At 41.5% G+C, this 20,189-nt stretch overlaps 1 protein-coding gene across 6 annotated transcripts in view; it reads right to left on the bottom strand.

Annotated features, from left to right (window-relative positions):
• Positions 1-20,189, bottom strand: part of LOC120960013 (mucin-5AC) — a 171,781-nt gene that overhangs the window by 86,622 nt on the left and 64,970 nt on the right. For all 6 annotated transcript variants that reach the window (XM_040383868.2, XM_040383873.2, XM_040383874.2 and 3 more), the window contains exon 3: positions 14,355-14,512. In XM_040383868.2, coding sequence (XP_040239802.2) covers positions 14,355-14,395 — 41 coding nt within the window. In that variant the 5' untranslated portion in view covers positions 14,396-14,512. The remainder of the gene's footprint in view (positions 1-14,354; positions 14,513-20,189) is intronic.

Genomic DNA, 20,189 nt, shown 5'->3' with positions numbered 1-20,189 from the left:
CAAACAAATGGTGCTTCGGTTTTGCCTGTGGACCCAACCGAGGTCCGATAGCAATGCAAATGATGATCGGAAATGATGAACTTTTTGCCACGGCACCAGACTTTGATCGATGGTTGGTGAAGGAAATCGAACGTCATTATTAAATGTCACGGTACTAATAGGGGGGTTTCAATCATCTGGAGATAAGAATAGAGAAGATGTAACATATTGAGAGGCTTGAACCAGTGATTTCTTTTGTAACTGTTTTTTAGTTTAGTGCCGTAGTACGGTCCCATGGTATTGTCGGATACTAATACGAATTAATAACATGCTCGTCACGGGTTCAAGCCTCATATGAACTGTCCTCCGTAGCAAGGACTGACTATTCGGCTGCCTGGTACTAAGAATTCTCGATTTGCCTGTATCGGCTGGCATAGCCGCGTAGGTCGTTACGTCAAATAGAACAAGCAGATTAGACAGTTTAACCACATACGCACCAAATAATATAAAGAATAATTTGTACACCATTGTATACCTTTTCCAATCAAATTTTGCATATGCCAATAAATTACTGTCATTTGATATAATTGCTCATAAGATAATACAAACAAAAACCATTTTAAGTAATGAATTTACTAATGCTTCGTCGGTATGGCTTCCCAAAACTGAACAAATAAATTGATACTGATAAATAAATAATACAGAGGTTTTTTGTAAAAAAAACAGTTAAGGTTGGAAAATGTATAAATTAATCAAAAATATAGTTTGTTATTTTTTTTAATTATGAATATTCAGAAACATTCTTGGGTTTATATTGAGTTAGAATATCACAAAAGAATGTCCAAGAAGCGTTGCTGTAATAATTCACCCATCCAGTCCTGTGTGTCGCACGGAAACATTATAATTAAGCACTGCATACATCCGCATCGACCCCGGACCAAGCAGCACGATCGTGTAACTTGGCGATGAAAACTTCATTTTATAACGCCGTTTCACGGAGAATTTCAACAAGCTATGCGAGACTCCGCGCCACCACCAGGAAGCTGACAAACGCGGACGAGCATAAATTAATACTTCAGCCGTCACATCCGTCCCCAAAGAGTGGCACTTTGGCGAGCGGGAAAACTTTACATCTTCTTACTGTGCCTGTGTACGCGCCAGGTATGTTATTCTCATCAGTTTCCACGTTCCATCGGTACCACCTGCACATCGGGTTGTGGCCCGGCCATCGGGTTGTGGAAGATTTTGCAAAACTTTCTTACTCTTCATTTATGATCCTTCGGGTTTCGGGCGACCCGTAGTGTGTGCTTCTTTCCCGAGTGTACTTGCTTTGCCTAAGAGCATCTTTAGCAGCATGGGTGAATGCTGGGAGGGAGGGTAAAAAATTAATTTTGTCATGTTTTATGTAAATTTTACAATGACACCATTTTTACACCATCCTGTGATGCTACGGAGCAGAAAATGAAGATGAAAGTTTGCGATGCGAGTGGAGGTAGAACATGAAAGCTTCCCTAGACGAATCGATCAGTTGTTATGAATTTTCTTATGACAAAAATGTCCTTCGAAGAGAAAATTAATTTCAAAATGTGTCACTTGCATTCCCAATTAGAAATACTAACCACATGAGTCGCGTTAAGACTTAATATCTTTACCCATCTTAAGAACGATGAAACCGTGTGAACTATACAATTAATAAATATTATCTAATTTCAAATAGGAAAATCATAACAAATTTTCATAAACCAAAACGAAACATCGACAGCTAACCATCATTTTTATTTACCTTGTTATGTTATGTGTAAAACCCCCTCTCAAATCGCAATGCCTTCCTTTAATCAGAATGAACAATTCACCAACAGATTGACGCTAAGTTGTTACAGCATGCCTAACCAGAGCCAGCAGTAAATGTTCCACCATCCTTGGGAACGATTTACTGAGCCGATTATATACACCCAGCACGAAACAGAGCTCCTGCGAGCGGGAATACAGATAAGATACCTCTGCCAGGAACAACACCCTCGAAAACACCATCTTCTGTGCACACATTTACAAGCTTTGCTAGAGAAAAAGCTTACCCTCGCCGCCAGCTTTCTTCGGGAAGGAATCGCGGGGAATAATTAAATATCAGAACTTTATGAATTCGCACAAGTGTTGCTTGACGATGAGCCGCCGCGAGTCTTGTGTTTTCGAGAGAGCATGCAAGATAGCGTTAATTGCAGGTTAAGTGAGCAACTGTAACGTCCCCCCGGCCGACGAACAACTCCCGGTTCGTAGCTTCAGGTTTCATTCGCATGGTCTCTGTAACCGTGTGCCACGCGATGTAGGTGTAGGTTGTACAAACGTAATTAAAATAATATGATCGTGTACATGAGTCGAAAACGATAACTGGTGGTGAAACTCGGAAATGTTGGTACGATTTCGCGAAAGGCGTTGTTTGAGAAAAAGCTTCCCTTCTACACCACCGTTGGCCATCACTTCATTGCCAACGCTTCCATAATAAGTGCGGGTGAGCTAAGCTGAAGTTAATTAGGACGGGATTTGTCTACTCACCGGAATGATAAGATAATGTGAAACAAATTCTAAATAATGTCGATTTCCTGCCAGAGGATGCGGGGTGAAAAGTTTCGAAAGTGATCCTTAGGGAACGATTTTTCATTCTTCAATTTAAAGCGCTTTAGGAGTGGGAACGATAAATGCCGTGTTTAAAGAGAGCAGGCGTGCTTTAAATTGCCTTCAAACTGAACTCTGTCGAATAACACCCGATCGAGCAGAAAAATAAGCACTAAACCTCGCTCGACTAGCGTGTATCGATTGGGCGATCCGAAACAACACAGAGAGTCGGTCCTCCTTGTAGCGGCGATTCGAACGTAAAAACGATCATTTGATTTGTTGCACAATATTGCACCATTTGCCCGAGTGTCGTTGAGGTTGAAGCTGCATCGAGTGCAACAAAAACCAATGTGTGTGTGTGTGTTTTACGGTGACTGATTCCAGACAAACAGTGCCGGTTGATGTGTTCGACATTCTTCGACCTTTTGGTCCAATAGCTTGTAGTGCAGTGTTGTGTTTCTGCATGCGTGCTGCCGACCGTATAGTCACAAGAAATGAAAGTCTTTAGTAACACACAACAACACATCCTTCTGCTTTGCTGTTCTGACCCTAGCGCGCCATCTTGCTCCGAAGATGGATCGAGCGGTGGGGGCCTTTTGGCTTTTACTTATGACTGCCAGTCCGCCCCCAAAGGGGATTTGTCTCCCTGGTTGCGATTTGCGGTCACAGGCTGCGAGTGTCGAATCGCTTACAAAAGTCACCCATTCGTAAAGCTTGTTTGTTTATTGGGTTTCCATTTTCATCGAACACGGAGGTTCCCGGTGGATAGTTTCCCCGTCGCTGCGGGAAAGCAGCTTACGAACAGACTGCTTACTGCACGAACAGACACACACAGAACTGTACCCCCGAGCTGTTGGAGGAGCTCAGTGTCGAATTTGTTTCCGTCTCGTCCGCTGCTTCGTCTCTCGATCTATTGAAGCAGCGCTTCCGGGTGTCAATAACGGAAAAAGGAATCCTGGATTGTTATTTATTTGACATTTGTAAGACATGGTAAAATGCATCCCGAAATTTATCCCACCCTATTGTATGGTTGAGAGTTTTGCGAGATTCGTCTTTCCTTCTGTGTTGTTCGATGCGTAATCGGATCCTCTGTCAATGACATGTTTTGAGGACGGCCACCCGTAAAAGGTGTTAGTTTATTACTGTTTATTGTGCTGAGCGATTGGCAGAAGATTACATTTGGCTTCCGGGGGCGTTTGATCCGACGATTGATTGTTTCATCAATGATACTGTTATGATACTTATCGCGCATGATTGTTTTCCCGTTGTTGTTGACAATGCCATTGAGGATGAGAGTAAACATACAGAAAGCTAATTAGCTACTGGTATGCAGTTGTAGGGCCCGTTATTCATGTTAGTTTTTTAATTGTTTGTAAAACACATCTACGATTCAATGAGCAGCAAAAATCTTTTTTTTTTGCAACAGCACAAAACGAGAAATAAAACGCAAAGATAAGCGAGGTGGCTCACTGTGGTGTGTGGCACAGTCATACAAAATTCAATGAAAACCTATTCGAATGGAAATGATAGGATTGAGGAAGGTTTTTATCAGGATTGAAATAACTGTCAACCACATCATGGTGCAATAAATCAAACGCAACCGAGTCAGTGAACATTCTGTATACCATTTGTGCATGATTTTGTAACGAACAAACACACTTATAAAAACATACCTGTCGATAATAATGGTATGATTTTAATAAGCCACACGAAATGCTGGGTACCTCCAGTTTCATAAATAACAATCAACAGTAAATACTGTTTGCGTCTACCATTAAAGAAAACATTTAAAATCAAATCAGAATTATCTCTTAATAGATGTGATTTACCTAAGGCATTCGATTAGACTGAACGCACGCATGATCGACGGAACAGTATCCTTGGCACGACAGACACAGCAAAGGTGATCATTATCTTAAACATAATGATATTCCTTTCCGACGAGGCATCTGTTCACCGAGAGCACCATGCTGCTGTAGAATTTGCTCAAAAGTCATAACATTCATGTGAAATTACCCAGATGAAAATGTTTCTTAGGTATCGTCCTTTTAGCCAATGTTGGACGTGAGGAACATTCTCTTCTCCCGAAGAGATACAGTGTCGCGTACCGGATGTTATCGTCTTAGCAGCATACGTAATAATTTTCCACAGCATGTTGCTTGTAGTCTGTAGTTTATTGTTATGGCCATTGGAAATAGAGGTTTCGTCGCAACTGGGCAAGCAAAGAAGATGCAAACGTATCCTTCTCAACCGCATAAGCGAGCGGTGTTCGTACGGCTGCCTGAATTCTGCACAAAAAAGAAAAAAAAAACAAACTAAGGCATAGTGCAACAGAGCACAACAAAATCGACGCGTAAAAAGTGTGCGTGAGCGGAAAACCCTCCGTTCTCCTCGGCATTTGCGATGTCCTCTGCGTACCCGTCAGCGTTGCGCATGCTCCTGCTTTTCTTCGACCAATACACATAGGAAAGGGGAACACAAAATCTTCAACAACCGTGCTTCAGAACACCCGGCAGGGAAATGTTTTTAGATCTACGGTGGAGTGTTGTGTAGGGCGCTTACGAGGCAGAAACTGATTGTACGATGAAAAATGCTTTCTCTCAGTACGACGTTCGACTTCACAAAGACAACCGTATTTTGTGCAACGTGGAACAACGCATGGTGGAACGGTAAGAACCCTTCAGGTGAATATCCTTGAGTTCACGGCGGTACGTGAACCGTGAAAACATGGCTGGGAGGGAGTTTGAGAGGTTGAAGCGATGCCGGAGGTTCACCGGGGAGAAGATTGATCGAAGCTTCATTCATAAGTTCGCCTCGAGAGCTCTCGGAGAGCGTGGCGTGGTTGTTGAATCGCTTCTGCTTCATTTTAAAACAGACTCATTACTCTCTTTCACACACTCTTTCTCTCTCGCACATACATACACACACTGTGAGAATTTTCCCGGCAAGGATAATTGTGAGATAAAACGTACTTGAAAGTGAGAGCACACCAAACTGTTTCCGCATTGTTTCGACCACCCAGGTGGAGCTTTGTAGTAAAGTACGTGCAGGCGTATACTCAGCGCAACACAACGTACACTCACGCGTCATTCTAACGGTATGGTTCGTTTTTCATGGTCACATGATAATGATACCGACGACACGTCGATGATTGTAAGCTTGTGTTAGTGATGATTCTGGAACATCTATAAGGCTCCTTTTGCTACCAAAATAAAGCACAAAAAAAGATATTTTTGTCACTTCCACGCACCCGTTCATGCAGAAACATTATAATAAAGTTTTCGGCTCGCTTCCGGACAACGTGTGCTGAATTTTGGTACCAAATGCCAGTTCACCATTACGCTTGAGCATCCTTTTAATACCAACGGCCTGAGTCTGGGACGCCACGGACGTGACGAACCGTTTTCCGTCTCCGTGGTACCACCCAGCCACGACTGGGTAGAAAAATTATGCAGACACTCTTCTTTTCGGCCATCCAACCCAAACACACTAGTTGAAAGTTTTACCGCAACGGCAGACAGTGCAACAACGATTTAACCGTAGCTCACATTATGCGGGAATGCGAGTGGCGCTGTCTAGTTGGGAGGACCAGTGCACTGTATCCTTTAAGGAAGCAGCCGAATGTTACTAGGATTATCGGCAAAGGAAGCTATGCATGGCACGCGGAACGCGGAACGATAATGAGCCAGACGCCGCGGTAGTTTTTGCTACAGTCCTCTGCACCCGAGCGCGTGCTGCACTACATTCGGAAGGTCGTGAACGTTGCTCGAATGATGGAACACCCCCAAACGATACCCATGGGGACGGAAAAGTTTTTGGCGTGATTTTTATACCACTTTTTGGCTGGTGTATTTTTTCGCTCATGAATTGAACACGGCGTTTGCTCTGCTTCTCTTGTGCCGTCGTGGCAACTCACACATGTCTACACGAAGTTTCTCATGGCCATCGACCCGACACCCAAGCGAGGTCGAGGAAATAATTTAATTCATTCGACTTTGAAATAATACGACATGGCCACAGTCGGTAGTTGGATAGCACGGTGGGAGGGAAAAGGATTCCAAGGGAGTGGAGGTTAATGCTAAAGTAGCCTCGCTTCAAACCCACTTCGTCGAGGCAAGGCGAAGCTTAGCTGATGGTCATTAATGCAAAGAATTTATGCAAATGCTACTACGGGGCTCTGCATTTTGGCAAAATGGGAGCTTAAACGGCGACGGATGACAGAGTGCCGGAGATGGAGAAAAAAAACTCGATTTGGGAAAACTTTTACGTGCTCAAGCAAATGTTAAGGGATTTTATAAGCTTTCGTTAAAAATATCCGTACCGAACCTCAACTAAAAAAGGTACTACCGGAATGTTTGCGGAAGTAGCAACTTTTGTAGACAATCCCAATTTAAAAAAATAAAATAATCCAACAAGACTGGGGTCAGTGTAAAAGTGAGAGAAACAGCAAACAAACAGACGTATAAGTGAGTGTGAACAGTTTGTCGACCATATGTGAGCTCTATTAACCCAAACGTTTCTTGTGGTTTTCCATTTCGCCATTAAAAAAGATAATAATTTCTACTATGAAATGGAAAACAGAACTGAATTTTAACAATGTATAAATGCTCGTTGATTTGTTCGTTTCCACAAATCGTGTTTTTGTGTGCGCACGTGAAAGAAAAACGACACAAAGCTTGGAAGCTCTTTCCCTCTTTCTTTTACATCACATCGAGCTTCATTGAAAGCACACAACTTTGCAGTAGCTGGATCGTGTGATAAGGCACTTTCTGCTTGTGAAGGTGAACTTTGCATTGGTGGGATTTTTATGTAATTTATGTGTGCGATGACGGTGGAAGGCTAAAAAGCGTACCAAGGTTTTAAACATTTTATGAGTTTCAATTAGGGACAAAAGGGTGCGAGAACAGCACTTTTAAGCTGATTAATTAACTGATAGCGGACCAACTTTGTGGCGGTACCGGAATGTCCAGCCCGAACCGTTTCGGTTATTTTTGTCCCCAACTGCTCTTGGACACCCTTTGGCTTTACGTAGTACGTTGGTTGAAATATTTTCCCACCACTAACACAAATAAAAAGGACACCAAACGGAAAGCTTGCAACACACTTTCTGTGGGTGTTGCGTGATTCGGCAGGTGACAAATTGAATTTAATCCTTCCCGGGTGAGCTGTTCGCCGCACAACCATCGACGACTACGTGTAGTAGAATTATTTTGTGTAAATGTTTTCAATGGTTGGGCCCACTGCTGGGAATCCTGCAGTGTGTTTTGTGTCTAGCAGTGCGGAGATAAATATTTGTTTGCCTTGGTCGTGGATTAACGGTGCAATCATGCTGACCTTGATGGTTTATGGATAACGCTAATCCAAGAATGTTAATTAAATGAAATGCGAAAGTTATACCTTTATTTAGCGCATGTAATGAATAAGAAAGATTTATGACGTATTCTTAGCAGAGAACTTTTGAATATTAAATGTGTATGGTATTTTCTATTTCTAATCTAAAATACAAAGAATTATAACTGGGGCGGGCCCTGAGGAACAGTCGAAAACTTGCATGACTAAACATCATGTCCGTCGTAGGGTCGTGGGTTCAAGCCGCATGTGTACCGTGCGCTCGTAGCAAGGACTGATAATATTAAATGATATTATGATGATATTAAAAAGTCTTAAAAGCCTGTATAGCCGGCAAGACCGACCAGGTCATTACGCCAAATATAAGATGAATTATAAAAATCATTGGTTTTTAAATAGGGCTTACTTAAATTTCGGTGAATTTATTACTTCGTATTTTTTAATGCATCAAATAAGCAATAAATGAACAAAGGTTCCTAAAAAAAAGAACAAATAGTATATGATCCATGGGGTAAATCGAAAGATGCACCAGCAATTACAATGTCAAGTGGATTTTTTTCCTTTCCGGACTATTCACAGGTAGCAAAGAATAACTATCCACGTAGCAAGGAACAACACGTAGAAAGCCTGTAAAATCCGGCCAGGCCAAAAAGGTCGTTATGGCAAAGAAGAAGAAATAACATAACTAGGACAATGGCTAGGTGTATTTTAGTCTGCCGGAAATCTCTGCAACACAGACGGTTGTCGACAAGGAGTATATTATTACATAGGCGCTTGTGTGGTTCTATTGACGCCTCGTTAATTCTATAACAGTACACACGTTTTGCTCCTAGTATACCGTTAAGGCCAAGGCCACTTTCGGGTTCGTCCAAACTTGACCAGAATGTTGTGTTATGTATTTGGCTTCTTTTTGGTATTATTTTTTTATGGTTCAGGGTAATCTATTAGGTTCAGTTAAATACGATATAAAACCATTTAATATTTGGGCAACATAAGATGCAATAACTTTAAGCAATAAATAAGTAGATTCCAAACAAAATAAATAAGTAAAAACATAAATAACAAATAATGAGAAAAAATATCACAATACTGAGCACACAGCACATAAAAATGTAATATAACACAAATCAATCTTTTAAATAATTATTATTTAAAATAATAATTATGTATGAGTATGAAAAAAATCCAAAAAAATGTCACCAAATGTAGCCAGAAACGTGATATTTGGAGCAATCGTAAACGCGCTTGGCCAATTATTCAAAAATGCAAACCTCTTAGCACATATTCAGCACCATCTTTTCTCAAGGGTTAAGTGCTCTCAGTATAATGCATGAAAAAGCGCAATTTCATAGATACCAATTCCAAGAACATGTGGACAGCCAAAAAAATACTTTTCATGCATAGTTACCATACGCTAAACAAACAGCAATTTAGTGAATTGTTACTGAACGTACTGTGCACTACACACGGGCTTCTAAAAGAAAGAATGATTCTGTGCTTTTTTGCGGAAGCATAGTCACACACTTTGCAAATCAGGAAAAAGGGATTTCCTAGAAATGCCGTTTGCCCAAATATTCAAAAACTCCAGCGTACAAACTTAGATTAGTGTAAGGACCTCCCTCCTGAATTCCCATATCCTGCTTCCGCGTTCGAACTTCCACCCCGCTCCCACCGTTTTATTGAATCTGTTTTAAAACACAGCAACTTTTATGCCTTTTTATTCGCGCTTTTGCAGAACAGCGGCGGACCAGCTTCCGTCCGTCGTAAATCATTGCACATTGTTTGAAGAACGATCGACACGGTTCACTTTTCCCGAGAAAAACGGCACGAAAAACAGGCAGAGAAACGTGCCCATCTTTTCGCTCCATGCCGTCCGTGAAAACAAAATCAAACCATAATCGTTACGTTCAAAACAGCAGTCAACAAAAAAAAAAGGAAAAGCGCCCGAAATGCTAAACAAACTTTGAAGGTTTTCGCTCTCCGTAGGGATTTTTGCATTTGCCTTGCAGAACCGGGAGGCTGGCTTTTGTTTTTTTCCGGGTGGTGGCATGTGCTCCCGGACCGAACCGGAAATGAGCACCAGCAAAGTTCGGGTTCTTCCCAGCGCCTACCACGATCCACGAGCATCCCTATGGCCTATCCCTTTGTGGACGGGTGAGGAAACGGGGCGGAAAAACAAATTTCCATCCGTTCATGCCTCGATAAAGCTTCAATGCCGTTCGTGCCGGCATTATGCGTAGTGTTCGTTTATTATATGCCCTCGAAGGGAGGGAGGATATGGTGGTGAACGGAATTGAAAAAAGTCCATTCTCCAACCAGGAGGACTTTAAAACAGATAACGGCAGTGCAACAAAAACTCCAACACTAAAACAAAAACTGTGCTCTTCAAAATTTAGAACGCTGACCGGAGCTGCTGTCTCGTTGACTGCCTGTTGGTTGGTTGGGACGATTGAGTGGCCATTTTGGTATGGTTTTTTTCGGTGATGGACACATACACGACGTACCAACCATTGCGTAAAAGACCTCTTTTGCATCCAGCAACCTTTCACTCTTTGGTGGCATCCCTTTTTTGATGGATGGAAAATGATATGCTTCAGCATGTTTTCGGATGTGGTTCATCTGCATTCAAATACACAAACCCCCACAACCCGCTGTCAAGGGTTGTCCGGGTCCGCTTGGGATGCCACCCTTACGTCAAGTAACCGCAGACAGATTTGGCACCTTTCCTGAGGTCGGAAGCACCCAACCAGCTAGCAGAGTCCAGTAGCACGGGGCAGGAAATTGCAGGAAACTGTCGGCTGCCCCTGCTGATGTATGTATCCTTTTGTCTGGGCCAGCACTCGGTGGCTGTGTGAGTAAATCAATTTGCATTCTTTATCAATGCTTCCGGCCGAGGAGACGGCACCGGGGGCGGTTCGTGTTCTCTCTTATCGAACGAATGCAAACCCGTGCAAAGGACCCCTTCACATTGCTAGTAGTGGAGCAAATGGAGCCCAAAGGGGACAGGATGTAAGGCCGGAATGAAATTCACACACATAATAATGAATATTGATGCAGTAGTCGTCCGTACGAAGCCGCAGTGCTCCCCTAAGGCCGTTGGTAGAATAGGTTGGTGTTGAAATTGAAAATGTGCAATCGTGAAGGTAGAAAAGGGCAGTTTGGATGGGAGATGAATTTCACTTTCAATGTTGACATAGTGGCTATGTGTCCGAATTGAATAAAATCGCGAACTACCGCTTAACTGCAACATTTAAGATAGCAAGCTTGATATGCAAAGAAGAGTAGATATTTCATAATTTCGTGCTAAAGACGAACAGTTTACCCTAGAAACTAGAATCTGTATAAATGTTAACACATATACATGGAATACATTTATCTAATTTAACACCTTTGCCTGCCAATCGATTTCTGTGCCTGATTACAAGTGGTGTGAAAGCACAATAATCAACATCTTTCCACGCACTCAGACACGCGTTGTGACGCTTGCAGCACAGGAAGCAAGCGGAACGCTCGCCACGTGCTCGAGAGCTGTCAAGCCTCATGGACGCAGACCCTCTCAACTGCAACGCAACATCAAATCTGCAACTCATAACGACGACCAATGAACTCCGGAGGAGAGTGGAAAACGGAATATTCCAAGCCACGGAAAACACAGACCGCGGTTGACACCACCCCTTTTTTCTGCTCCCTACCGCTTTGCTCCGTTCCGCGTTATGGCAATTTGCAGATTGAAGTACATACAAGTACAAGCAGGCGTATATTACGGCGACAAATCGTGCCAATGAAATTGTCTCCCTCGTAAAAGGGAGCAGTTTTTTTGCTGTTGCTGTGCTGTCCAGCACGAATCTCCCCCCTACTCTCCATGTGTGTAATGACGGGCTCATTGCAATATTGCGCTGAAGAGTATGTGTGTGAATGATGATAGCAGTGGTTTCGGCATTCGTTTCAAACGCGTAATGATCAAAGGGCGTCTCGTTGGCGTCTGACACGGTCCCAACCCACGCTTCCTCTACTACCCCTCAAACGTGTTTGATTTATGGTGCACTATTCTTCGCTCTCAGAGTGGAATGGAGTATTGCCAGGATCTGTGATTCACGTACCAGAGGCCGTAACGAAAAATTCAAAAGCAACAAAATAGTTGCATAGCCCAAAACTGAAACTGCTCTACGGTGAAATAACAACACATATTTAGTTAGGCGATTTTTCATAATGTTTGTTATGTCCATAGAAATAGTTGATGGTTTTATTCAAAAAATTATCTCGAGTTGCTAAATGTTTGTCAACTTTATCTGTGATGCAATCATTTATAATAACTTAAAGATATTTCAATGAAAAAAGGTTAAACAGTTTTTGTTTGTGAGGGAATTATATATAATTAATTAACACTGAAACGTAAATTTTGGTATTAAAGTATTCTCAAATTGATGTTTGTTTGCATTTAGTTCACTGTCTTATACACTTTTTTTAATACGCAATATTACCAATGTTATTTGTTACATTAAATTTTCAAAATTCTTTAACACATTAAAGTTAACCAACAAACATAGCAAATGAACATTGAAAAAAAGCGGACATGTATGTATTTTAAATTGTTATGACTTTTATCCCATTTGACAAATATGTTCATCCATTGTGCTATAATATAACAAACGGTACAGCTCCCTGCAACCCAATAGCTTGATATTGCAATACGCTCTTATTAGGCACCGTGACAACAGTCATTAGGGACAGCTATCTTCTGGCCACTGACAGAACGAACAGCAGCAGCAGCAGACCCCACTTCAATGGTTGATATCCATAAAACGATAGAAAAGAAGTTCAGACATCCTGCATCTGACACTTTCAGCACCTTTCCAGCGCACGTGCCCGTTAGCCTGGGGATTTAGAGTCGCACAGCCAAAAAAAAAGTTACCAAATTCATGTTCTGTAACAAAAACCATCAATTATAAAACCGATCATGTGTCGAATGTGACCGCGTTGGTTTAATTTCAGGGTAAAAACCTTTCAAACTAGACCGTACGATGGACGGAGAAATTGTAGCAATCGGGGGTCCTTTTAATGGGTATTTTGTGGCGAGTTTTTCTTAATGGCAAGCTGCTGTGCCGTAGACGTTATAATGGTTGAAATTGTTATGAGTGAACCTGTTCAGCTGACAAAAAGTGACTCAAAAAATTCCACTTTTTGCCGTCTGGTAAAATCAGAATGCAGACTTATTGATTATGCTACGTGCTTCCTTCAGATATCCCTCTGGAGAGTGAAAGCATTCCAGTTTTTTGCCATTATTGCTGGCAATAGCTGGTACAATGACCGATGCAATTGCAACCAGACGGTGGCGAGAAAATTGCCAAAAGTGGCAAAACATAGTAATTCCACACACCCACCGCCTTACGCCACTAACCATCGCATATCCTTGCAGCGGACGATTATGCTGTGCCGGCTGCCAAACAACCAAACTCCCTAATGATAACGTTAGCTAATTTCTTTCTCACACGAAAGTGCCTCCCAAATGGCGGGGGGAAGAAACAAGCACCCCAGCACAATGGGAGTTTTGTTACGATCCGAATTTTCGTTTTCCAGTTTACGACCAGTTCCGAATGGAGACAGTATGTGTGCTCGATATGGAACACACCGGGCGTAAAACTTTCCGATGATAGCTTTCCCGTGCAATCGAACGGTAAATTGATGTCTAACTTTAATGGGAGTGTCATTGCTTTGCTGGGGTGGACCGAAAGTTTTTCCCCGCTTACCGAAACAAGACACACATAGGGAAAACAACTGCTAGAAAAAGCACATTTTCCACACTTTCCACAACGCTTTTGCCAGCAGGGACAACAATAAACCGAATATATCCCAGAGAAATGCATCTATCTGCCAGCTTCTACCGACCAAAACTAAACTGCATCATCCCATTAGAGCAGCGTGTGTACGTGTACGTGTCCATCTAAACGTCCAGGGCTGGCGATATATTGCCCTTCAGGTTCCGCTTTTGTTGGGGTTTGAATGGCGCCCCAAAAATGATTGTTGTTCGAGTTGCAATTCGGGCGTGTTACGTGTCGGTTGAGTGTTCGGTTGACCGTGTGAAATGCATCTTCAATCCTATTGGAAAACCGTACAAGAGGTAGATAAACGACACTGGTAGCGACACAGGATGATAAATTGATCCGGGAACAACGAGAGAGCTCACGAAAAACTTTAACTGCATCCAGTAGACCGACCAGCAGACGGGGTAGTGATTTGTAGTAAAGTGTTTAGAGAAGTTGTCGAGAAGTACACGAGTGCATTGACATCGAACACGGATGGGATGGTTACGAAGATGTACGGGCTACAAAATGTTTCAGAACAAGCGGGTGGTTGGGGTTTGAGTTGTTCTGAGCAGTGATTGTTTGGTATTTATTATGGATGAAAGCACTACTTACTCTGTTTTTAGTCCATTATGTATTGATTCTGCTTTCGCCATCGCTAACGCCGGCCAGTTCTGGAGGGGGCAGAAACAATCGTCGTGAAAAGTGTCACAGGACGACTTCTGCAAGTAGAATAACTGTTGGCGCGTGGGTCAACCAAGATGGGTGGTGTCCTGAAAAGGGAATTATGGAAAGATTGTTTATTTAACAATGAAAGAACATGACGAAACACATACAAAATCGTAAATGTTCGGAATCAACTTGGTAATACTGTATGTCTTAGTTAAGCCAACCTATTTGAAAGTCTTCGAAGTTGATTATTTGTGTCTTACACTATACAATCATAAACAATAAACACTACGTTTAAAATAGCCAAACTCGGCTCAATGTCGCTGTTTAAAGTGACTGACATAAAGGAGATTTATAAAGGAGAGAAAGGTTAAGTAACGTTTGGCAGTTTGTCACATATATCTCCTTTCTAGACACTTGCAATCGTAACACTTAAACTGTAGCAAAGGGAATTGAAAGCAAAACAAAAAAGCACGTATCCAAATTCGTCAATCAATTTGGCCCCAGTGAACCACCGGCAACATTTCGATTGCACTAACCGTCAGCTTTCAATGGAAGCTCGAATTTTGTGGCATTTTTGGCCCGTTTTACGAGAACTGTACCATGAAGATGACGGACAGGGAGAAGCAACGGTATAATACGATCCTTATGTGTTTCCGTTGTGGCACACATGTTGCTGCCTCCCAAAATTGTAGTCTCTTTTCATGCTGAATTTCCATATTTCACAGGAACCGGGAGTGTGCATAGCAATTGAACCAAATTTCTGGTCCCTGGCTTTCAGATAACGCAATTCCATTTTCCGAACGGTTCCTCCCGGGGGTAAAGGCGTACATGTGAAAGTGAGTGAGTGAATGAGTGTATGTGTGTGTACACATTTTTACATCAAATTGTCAACCAAACAAGCATCCCGTTGAATAAAGTTGATTGCTTTCGCTCGTTTCGCGGATGCTTCGGGGTAATCGATGCGTCGCTGCTGCTTTTCAATTTATTTGAACTGATTTTCACGACCTTGGAAAGATGGTGTGAGGTAAAATTGTTGTCAGTTTTTTTAAGATGCATGTAGAATCAGTCAGGGTTTACTACGCATTTACGAGTAATTTTAATATATATTATGTGAACATTATTTATTTAATTTATTAATATCAAAGCTAAAAATTAATTCAAATAGGAAAGATGTATTTCTAAATTCCATTACGATGCTTATCTGTGTCGTTAATCTTTACTCTTAACGAAGGGAGACAAGTCTTGACTTGTCTTCACATCACAACAAAAACAGAATAGACTCGCCATACACCCTGGAACGTAATGCAAGATGCCAGTAGCGGACTAACCTTCGCACTGAACGGAGAGCAAGATTATCTTGATGCAAAAACAGAATGATCTCTTTTCATTCTTTTGCACTTTCCCAGGCACGTTGTCGGGAGTCAAAGTCTGCCTTTTTTTACTGCTTCCTCTTGACTACCTCCTTTAAACCTCTAACGAAGGGTTAACAGATGCTGGGATGCGCACTGCTCTGTCATGATGCGGGCAGATAGGTGATCGTTTCTTGTTTTTGTCTTCAAGTCACATACGTATACGTGCACATAGCGCGTACACGTGTGTTTGTGTGCTAGCTCGAAGCAATAGATTAAACAAAGCGCAGCTGTGTATCATTGGATTGTGCTCCATTAAATGTAAAGCTACATCGTGGCTTACTTCCACCGGAGCGATCCGATGTCGTTAGTTTAATCGGATAAACTGTCGGCTTGGGCTGCAGATTGAAAAGAGCAAAACGGGAGCGCTAAAAAACTACACACTTCAGGGAAAGTATTTACTCTGAGATATTTACAAAAAAACCCTCTCCCAGAGATTTTGCCTCACGTACCAGGATCGTACGAGATCTTGCCTGCGATGCCTGTTGGGCATGTGCTATCTTGGGTAGAGAGGGTGTACCGCGCTGGAAATGGTGGTGATAGGTAGGTTGATCACGAAGCCTAGATAAGAACTAGCAGCACAAACGACAGCCTGAAGAGGACGGAAGAAAATTAAATTTTGTTGAGAGTGATGTGCCCGATAGGAACAAAATGTAGACAAGTACTACAAACAATCTTCTTCCTGTGAGTAACACTAGATAAGATCGTAAAAGTTTCAAGGGTGCGACTTAATTATCGTACTTAAATTAAAGAAAATTGTTTTACCCAATCCTATCGAAAATAACAATGAAATGATTCAGTTTTACTGTTGTTTTATAGACATGTTGAGCTATAAATTATTTGTTAAGCAACCTAATCAAAAAACAAAAATATGTGCTGTATCTGTTTTACAACTGCATTTTAATATTCCATCAAACAATATATCACATGTGCAACATTTACAATCAATGAGACATCTTAAATGAAATTACAGAATATCTCGATCAGCTATAACTCATAACTCATAAGTGTTTGTCTGCTTAGCTCATTTAAATTTATTAATATCAGCAATGAGTAGATGCTAAATATAAATTATTTAAAAAAAATTGATACTCTTTATATGCATTTTTTTATTGTTGGTAAAAATATGGCAACGAATCACTACGACTTGCTTGCACTAGCTCAACGTCACATGTATCAATGAATTGCAGACCAAATTTTGCCAGAAAGAAATGACAAAAAAAATCAATTTCATACTTCTTTGCTTCCTTTTAACTTCACCGGAGACGCAACTGCATTTTGATGTTAGTGTTAGGACATATTTTTGGAAACCAAGAAAAACCCTTCCGGGTCCAATTGACCTGGCTCCTCCAAGCCTGTTTCATCTATTTTTTCCTGTCGCCCAGAAAATGTCCGATGCTGTTGTAGTAATACTACATCCTTGTTTCGATTTCCCGAAGAGAACGAAAATGTTTGTGTGTTAGAGAAATTGTGGATATCATTTCCGGCACTTTAAGGACATCCGCCCTGTTAACCAGTGAAGTGGTTGATAGAGACAAAGTAATGTCATCAGAAATCATTCTGATGACTTTAAGAAGATTTCCTGGGAAGACATTTTCGTAGCGCAGAGCACACAGCTATGAATGGTTCCTATTGGTTCATTTTTCCGCATGCCTCTTTCGTCCTAAATGATTTTCAAGAAAAGTCCTTTAAAAATCCATTCATTCAATTGTCGTTCTTACAGGGCGAAATCTTAATTCTATTATTTTTGTTCATTTTCTGATTTTTCAACTGCGTATGGAGAAGGAAAAGAATAGAGCAAATTGAAAAGAGCTCTTCATTTCATTCTTCTCTGCAACTTTTTGCGCGGTAAAATCGATGCCAAATCTACGACCGTAGAGTATAACAGAGATACGATTTGTGAGCGCTTTGACCATGTGATTTAAATTTTCGATAAAAAAAAAATGAATCGAATGAAGTGGGACATTCTACTCTCTGGATAAACACTCATACAAAAGGAGCTTTGCATCCTAAAATGTACTTTTCAGCGAAGTTTTTGTTGTACGAGTTTGGTTTGATTGATATAATTGTAGTAATTGTGCTAGTATATTCATCTGGTGATTGATTATATTACAAATAAATACCGTTATGATTCAAATTACGGACAGCTTCAAATTCCGGACATCCGGAATATTTTTATTGATTATCTTCATACCCAGTCCCTGAAAATTTAATTTTAATTTAATTTTAGATGTTTGCCATGATGTACTAGACTAAATTAAAAATGTGTCTGGCTCCTAGTACGTCCTGATGCCACATTAAAACAGTTCAATACCAGCGGTATTCTTAGCAGTTTTGCTTCAAACCCACGTCAGTGTTATTTCTACGATAATTGCTATTAATTGCGTCTTTCTTTCTTTTCTTTTTGGCTCAACAGCCGTTGTCGGTCAAGGCCTGCGTGTACCACTGGTGGGCTTGGCTTTCAATGACTAATTGATTTCCCCCCGTAGCGGGATAGTCAGTCCTACGTATGGTGGTACGGTCTATTTCGGAACGGAACCCATGACGGGCATGTTGTTAGTCGTACGAGTTGACGATTGTACCATGAGACCGGCTATCGCGTCTTCGTGCGTTCAAATACATTGTGGACGTATTTATCAACGTGAAAACAACAGTGTTTTATCATATTGTGTTCTGAATTTTATTGAACCACGTATTTAATTCGATACGGGAAACAAAGCAAAAAAAAATCTTGTTTTTGATTCCAGACAGCCGAAGTAAATTGTAATAAATTGTATAAAAATTAATTTTTAGATAGCCATAATAACAATAAAACAACGATATTCGAAGATATATGTGACAAATGCATTGATGGTCGTACGGGACTCGCGTGGCAGTCCTTGGGTTTCTATTCATCTACGAGTACAAGAGGAAAACAGCACCCAAATCCCGTTGTATTTAAGACATGACTGCAGTCGTTCTGTCGGTCCAGGAAGCCACCGACATCCATAATCAAGTGTCCAGACCTTAAAACAAGTTTAAAACTAAAAAGGTGAAGTTAGTGTGTGTGTAAATTTGAGGGTTATAAAAAGAATTTTGAGGCTGCCCGTAATTTGAAACATGAGCTCGAAAATGTCTGGAATATGAATCAAAATGTCGTTGCAGTTTTATGATATTTTGCCAAAAATGCCTTAAGTGTCCGTAATTCGAAGCAATACGGTACATACGCTGAATATTTATTCAGCATACATATTAATTAAAAAGAAAACCGTTTAGTCTTAAACCATGCAAACGATGATGCTCTTCCTCTTTTGAGCCTTTTTTATTTACCTTGCAATCGTAAACCGTTGATTGCTCGCTGCCTACGGACACTCACTGCGTTAAAAGACGGCGTATAAAGTTATGGAAATAATCATCGCTTTTCATTAGGCAACAAAATGGCGCTGCTCTGCTAGTCTCCAGCCCAGGCACGTCATTAACACCCAATCCTAGCAGGAATGGAGCCGTAAGTTCATTACCTTCCTAGCGCTAAATGGAAGGAAAATTTAAGAACTACCAGCACCGGGGTATGTTTGGTCTATGTTTGGTCGAACCCCTCCTTAGCTTATTTGCCCCATTTGATGCCATTATGCCGTAAAGTGTGGGCAAGTGAGTACTAACGGAAAGCAAAATCGACTCCATCAATCGCTTTTCGACGGCCAGTTGACCATAACCGGATCCTGAAATGTCCAAACGGTGTCCACGGTGCGGGCACGTTACGCCAATAGAAGCAAGCGCAATCCTCTACCATAACCATAAGCGCCTCTACACGGTTTGATGAAAGTCCAACGTGCCAAGAAGAATGGAAGCGTCAGAAGGTGAGAGAACTTTTTTCCACCTATTTTTCCTTCTCACTGGTTTTGCTTTTCCTTTCATCGGCCATTGTTTCGCACACTCTCACGCTCATCAACCGTCGCTTGGTCGGCAGCCGCGGTATCCCACACCGATCTTTAACACGTGCACCGCGGAAAAAGAGGATTTAGTTCCCGGGGTGTTTTTTTTGCCTGCTCTTCTTTGGTGGTTACACCCGGTATGCTCTGTTCACGAAATAGAGTTTTCCCATTTCGACAAAACACATCATCATCGTGACCGTTCCGGTGTGTGTGTGTTTCGGGGCAAAAAAGCCAAACCCGCGACTCGGAACAGAAGATAACAATGAATCTTCAGCCAAGTGGAAATGATATTTTTCTTGCCATTGCTTGTGTCAAGCAACAAAAACAACACGGAACAACGCGAATAAAGTAACAGTGGCTGGCGGTGAGATGGTGATGGTGGTGTGACTCTTACGAAAACATAATACATGAGCGAGCAAGGGTGGAAGTTAGCCGCGATAGCCGCCTATATTGGATGT

Source organism: Anopheles coluzzii, chromosome 3, assembly GCF_943734685.1.
Source record: "Anopheles coluzzii chromosome 3, AcolN3, whole genome shotgun sequence".
NCBI lineage: Eukaryota > Metazoa > Arthropoda > Insecta > Diptera > Culicidae > Anopheles > Anopheles coluzzii.
Note: the sequence above shows the minus strand (reverse complement) of the source record. Positions and strands in the feature narration are given on the sequence as shown.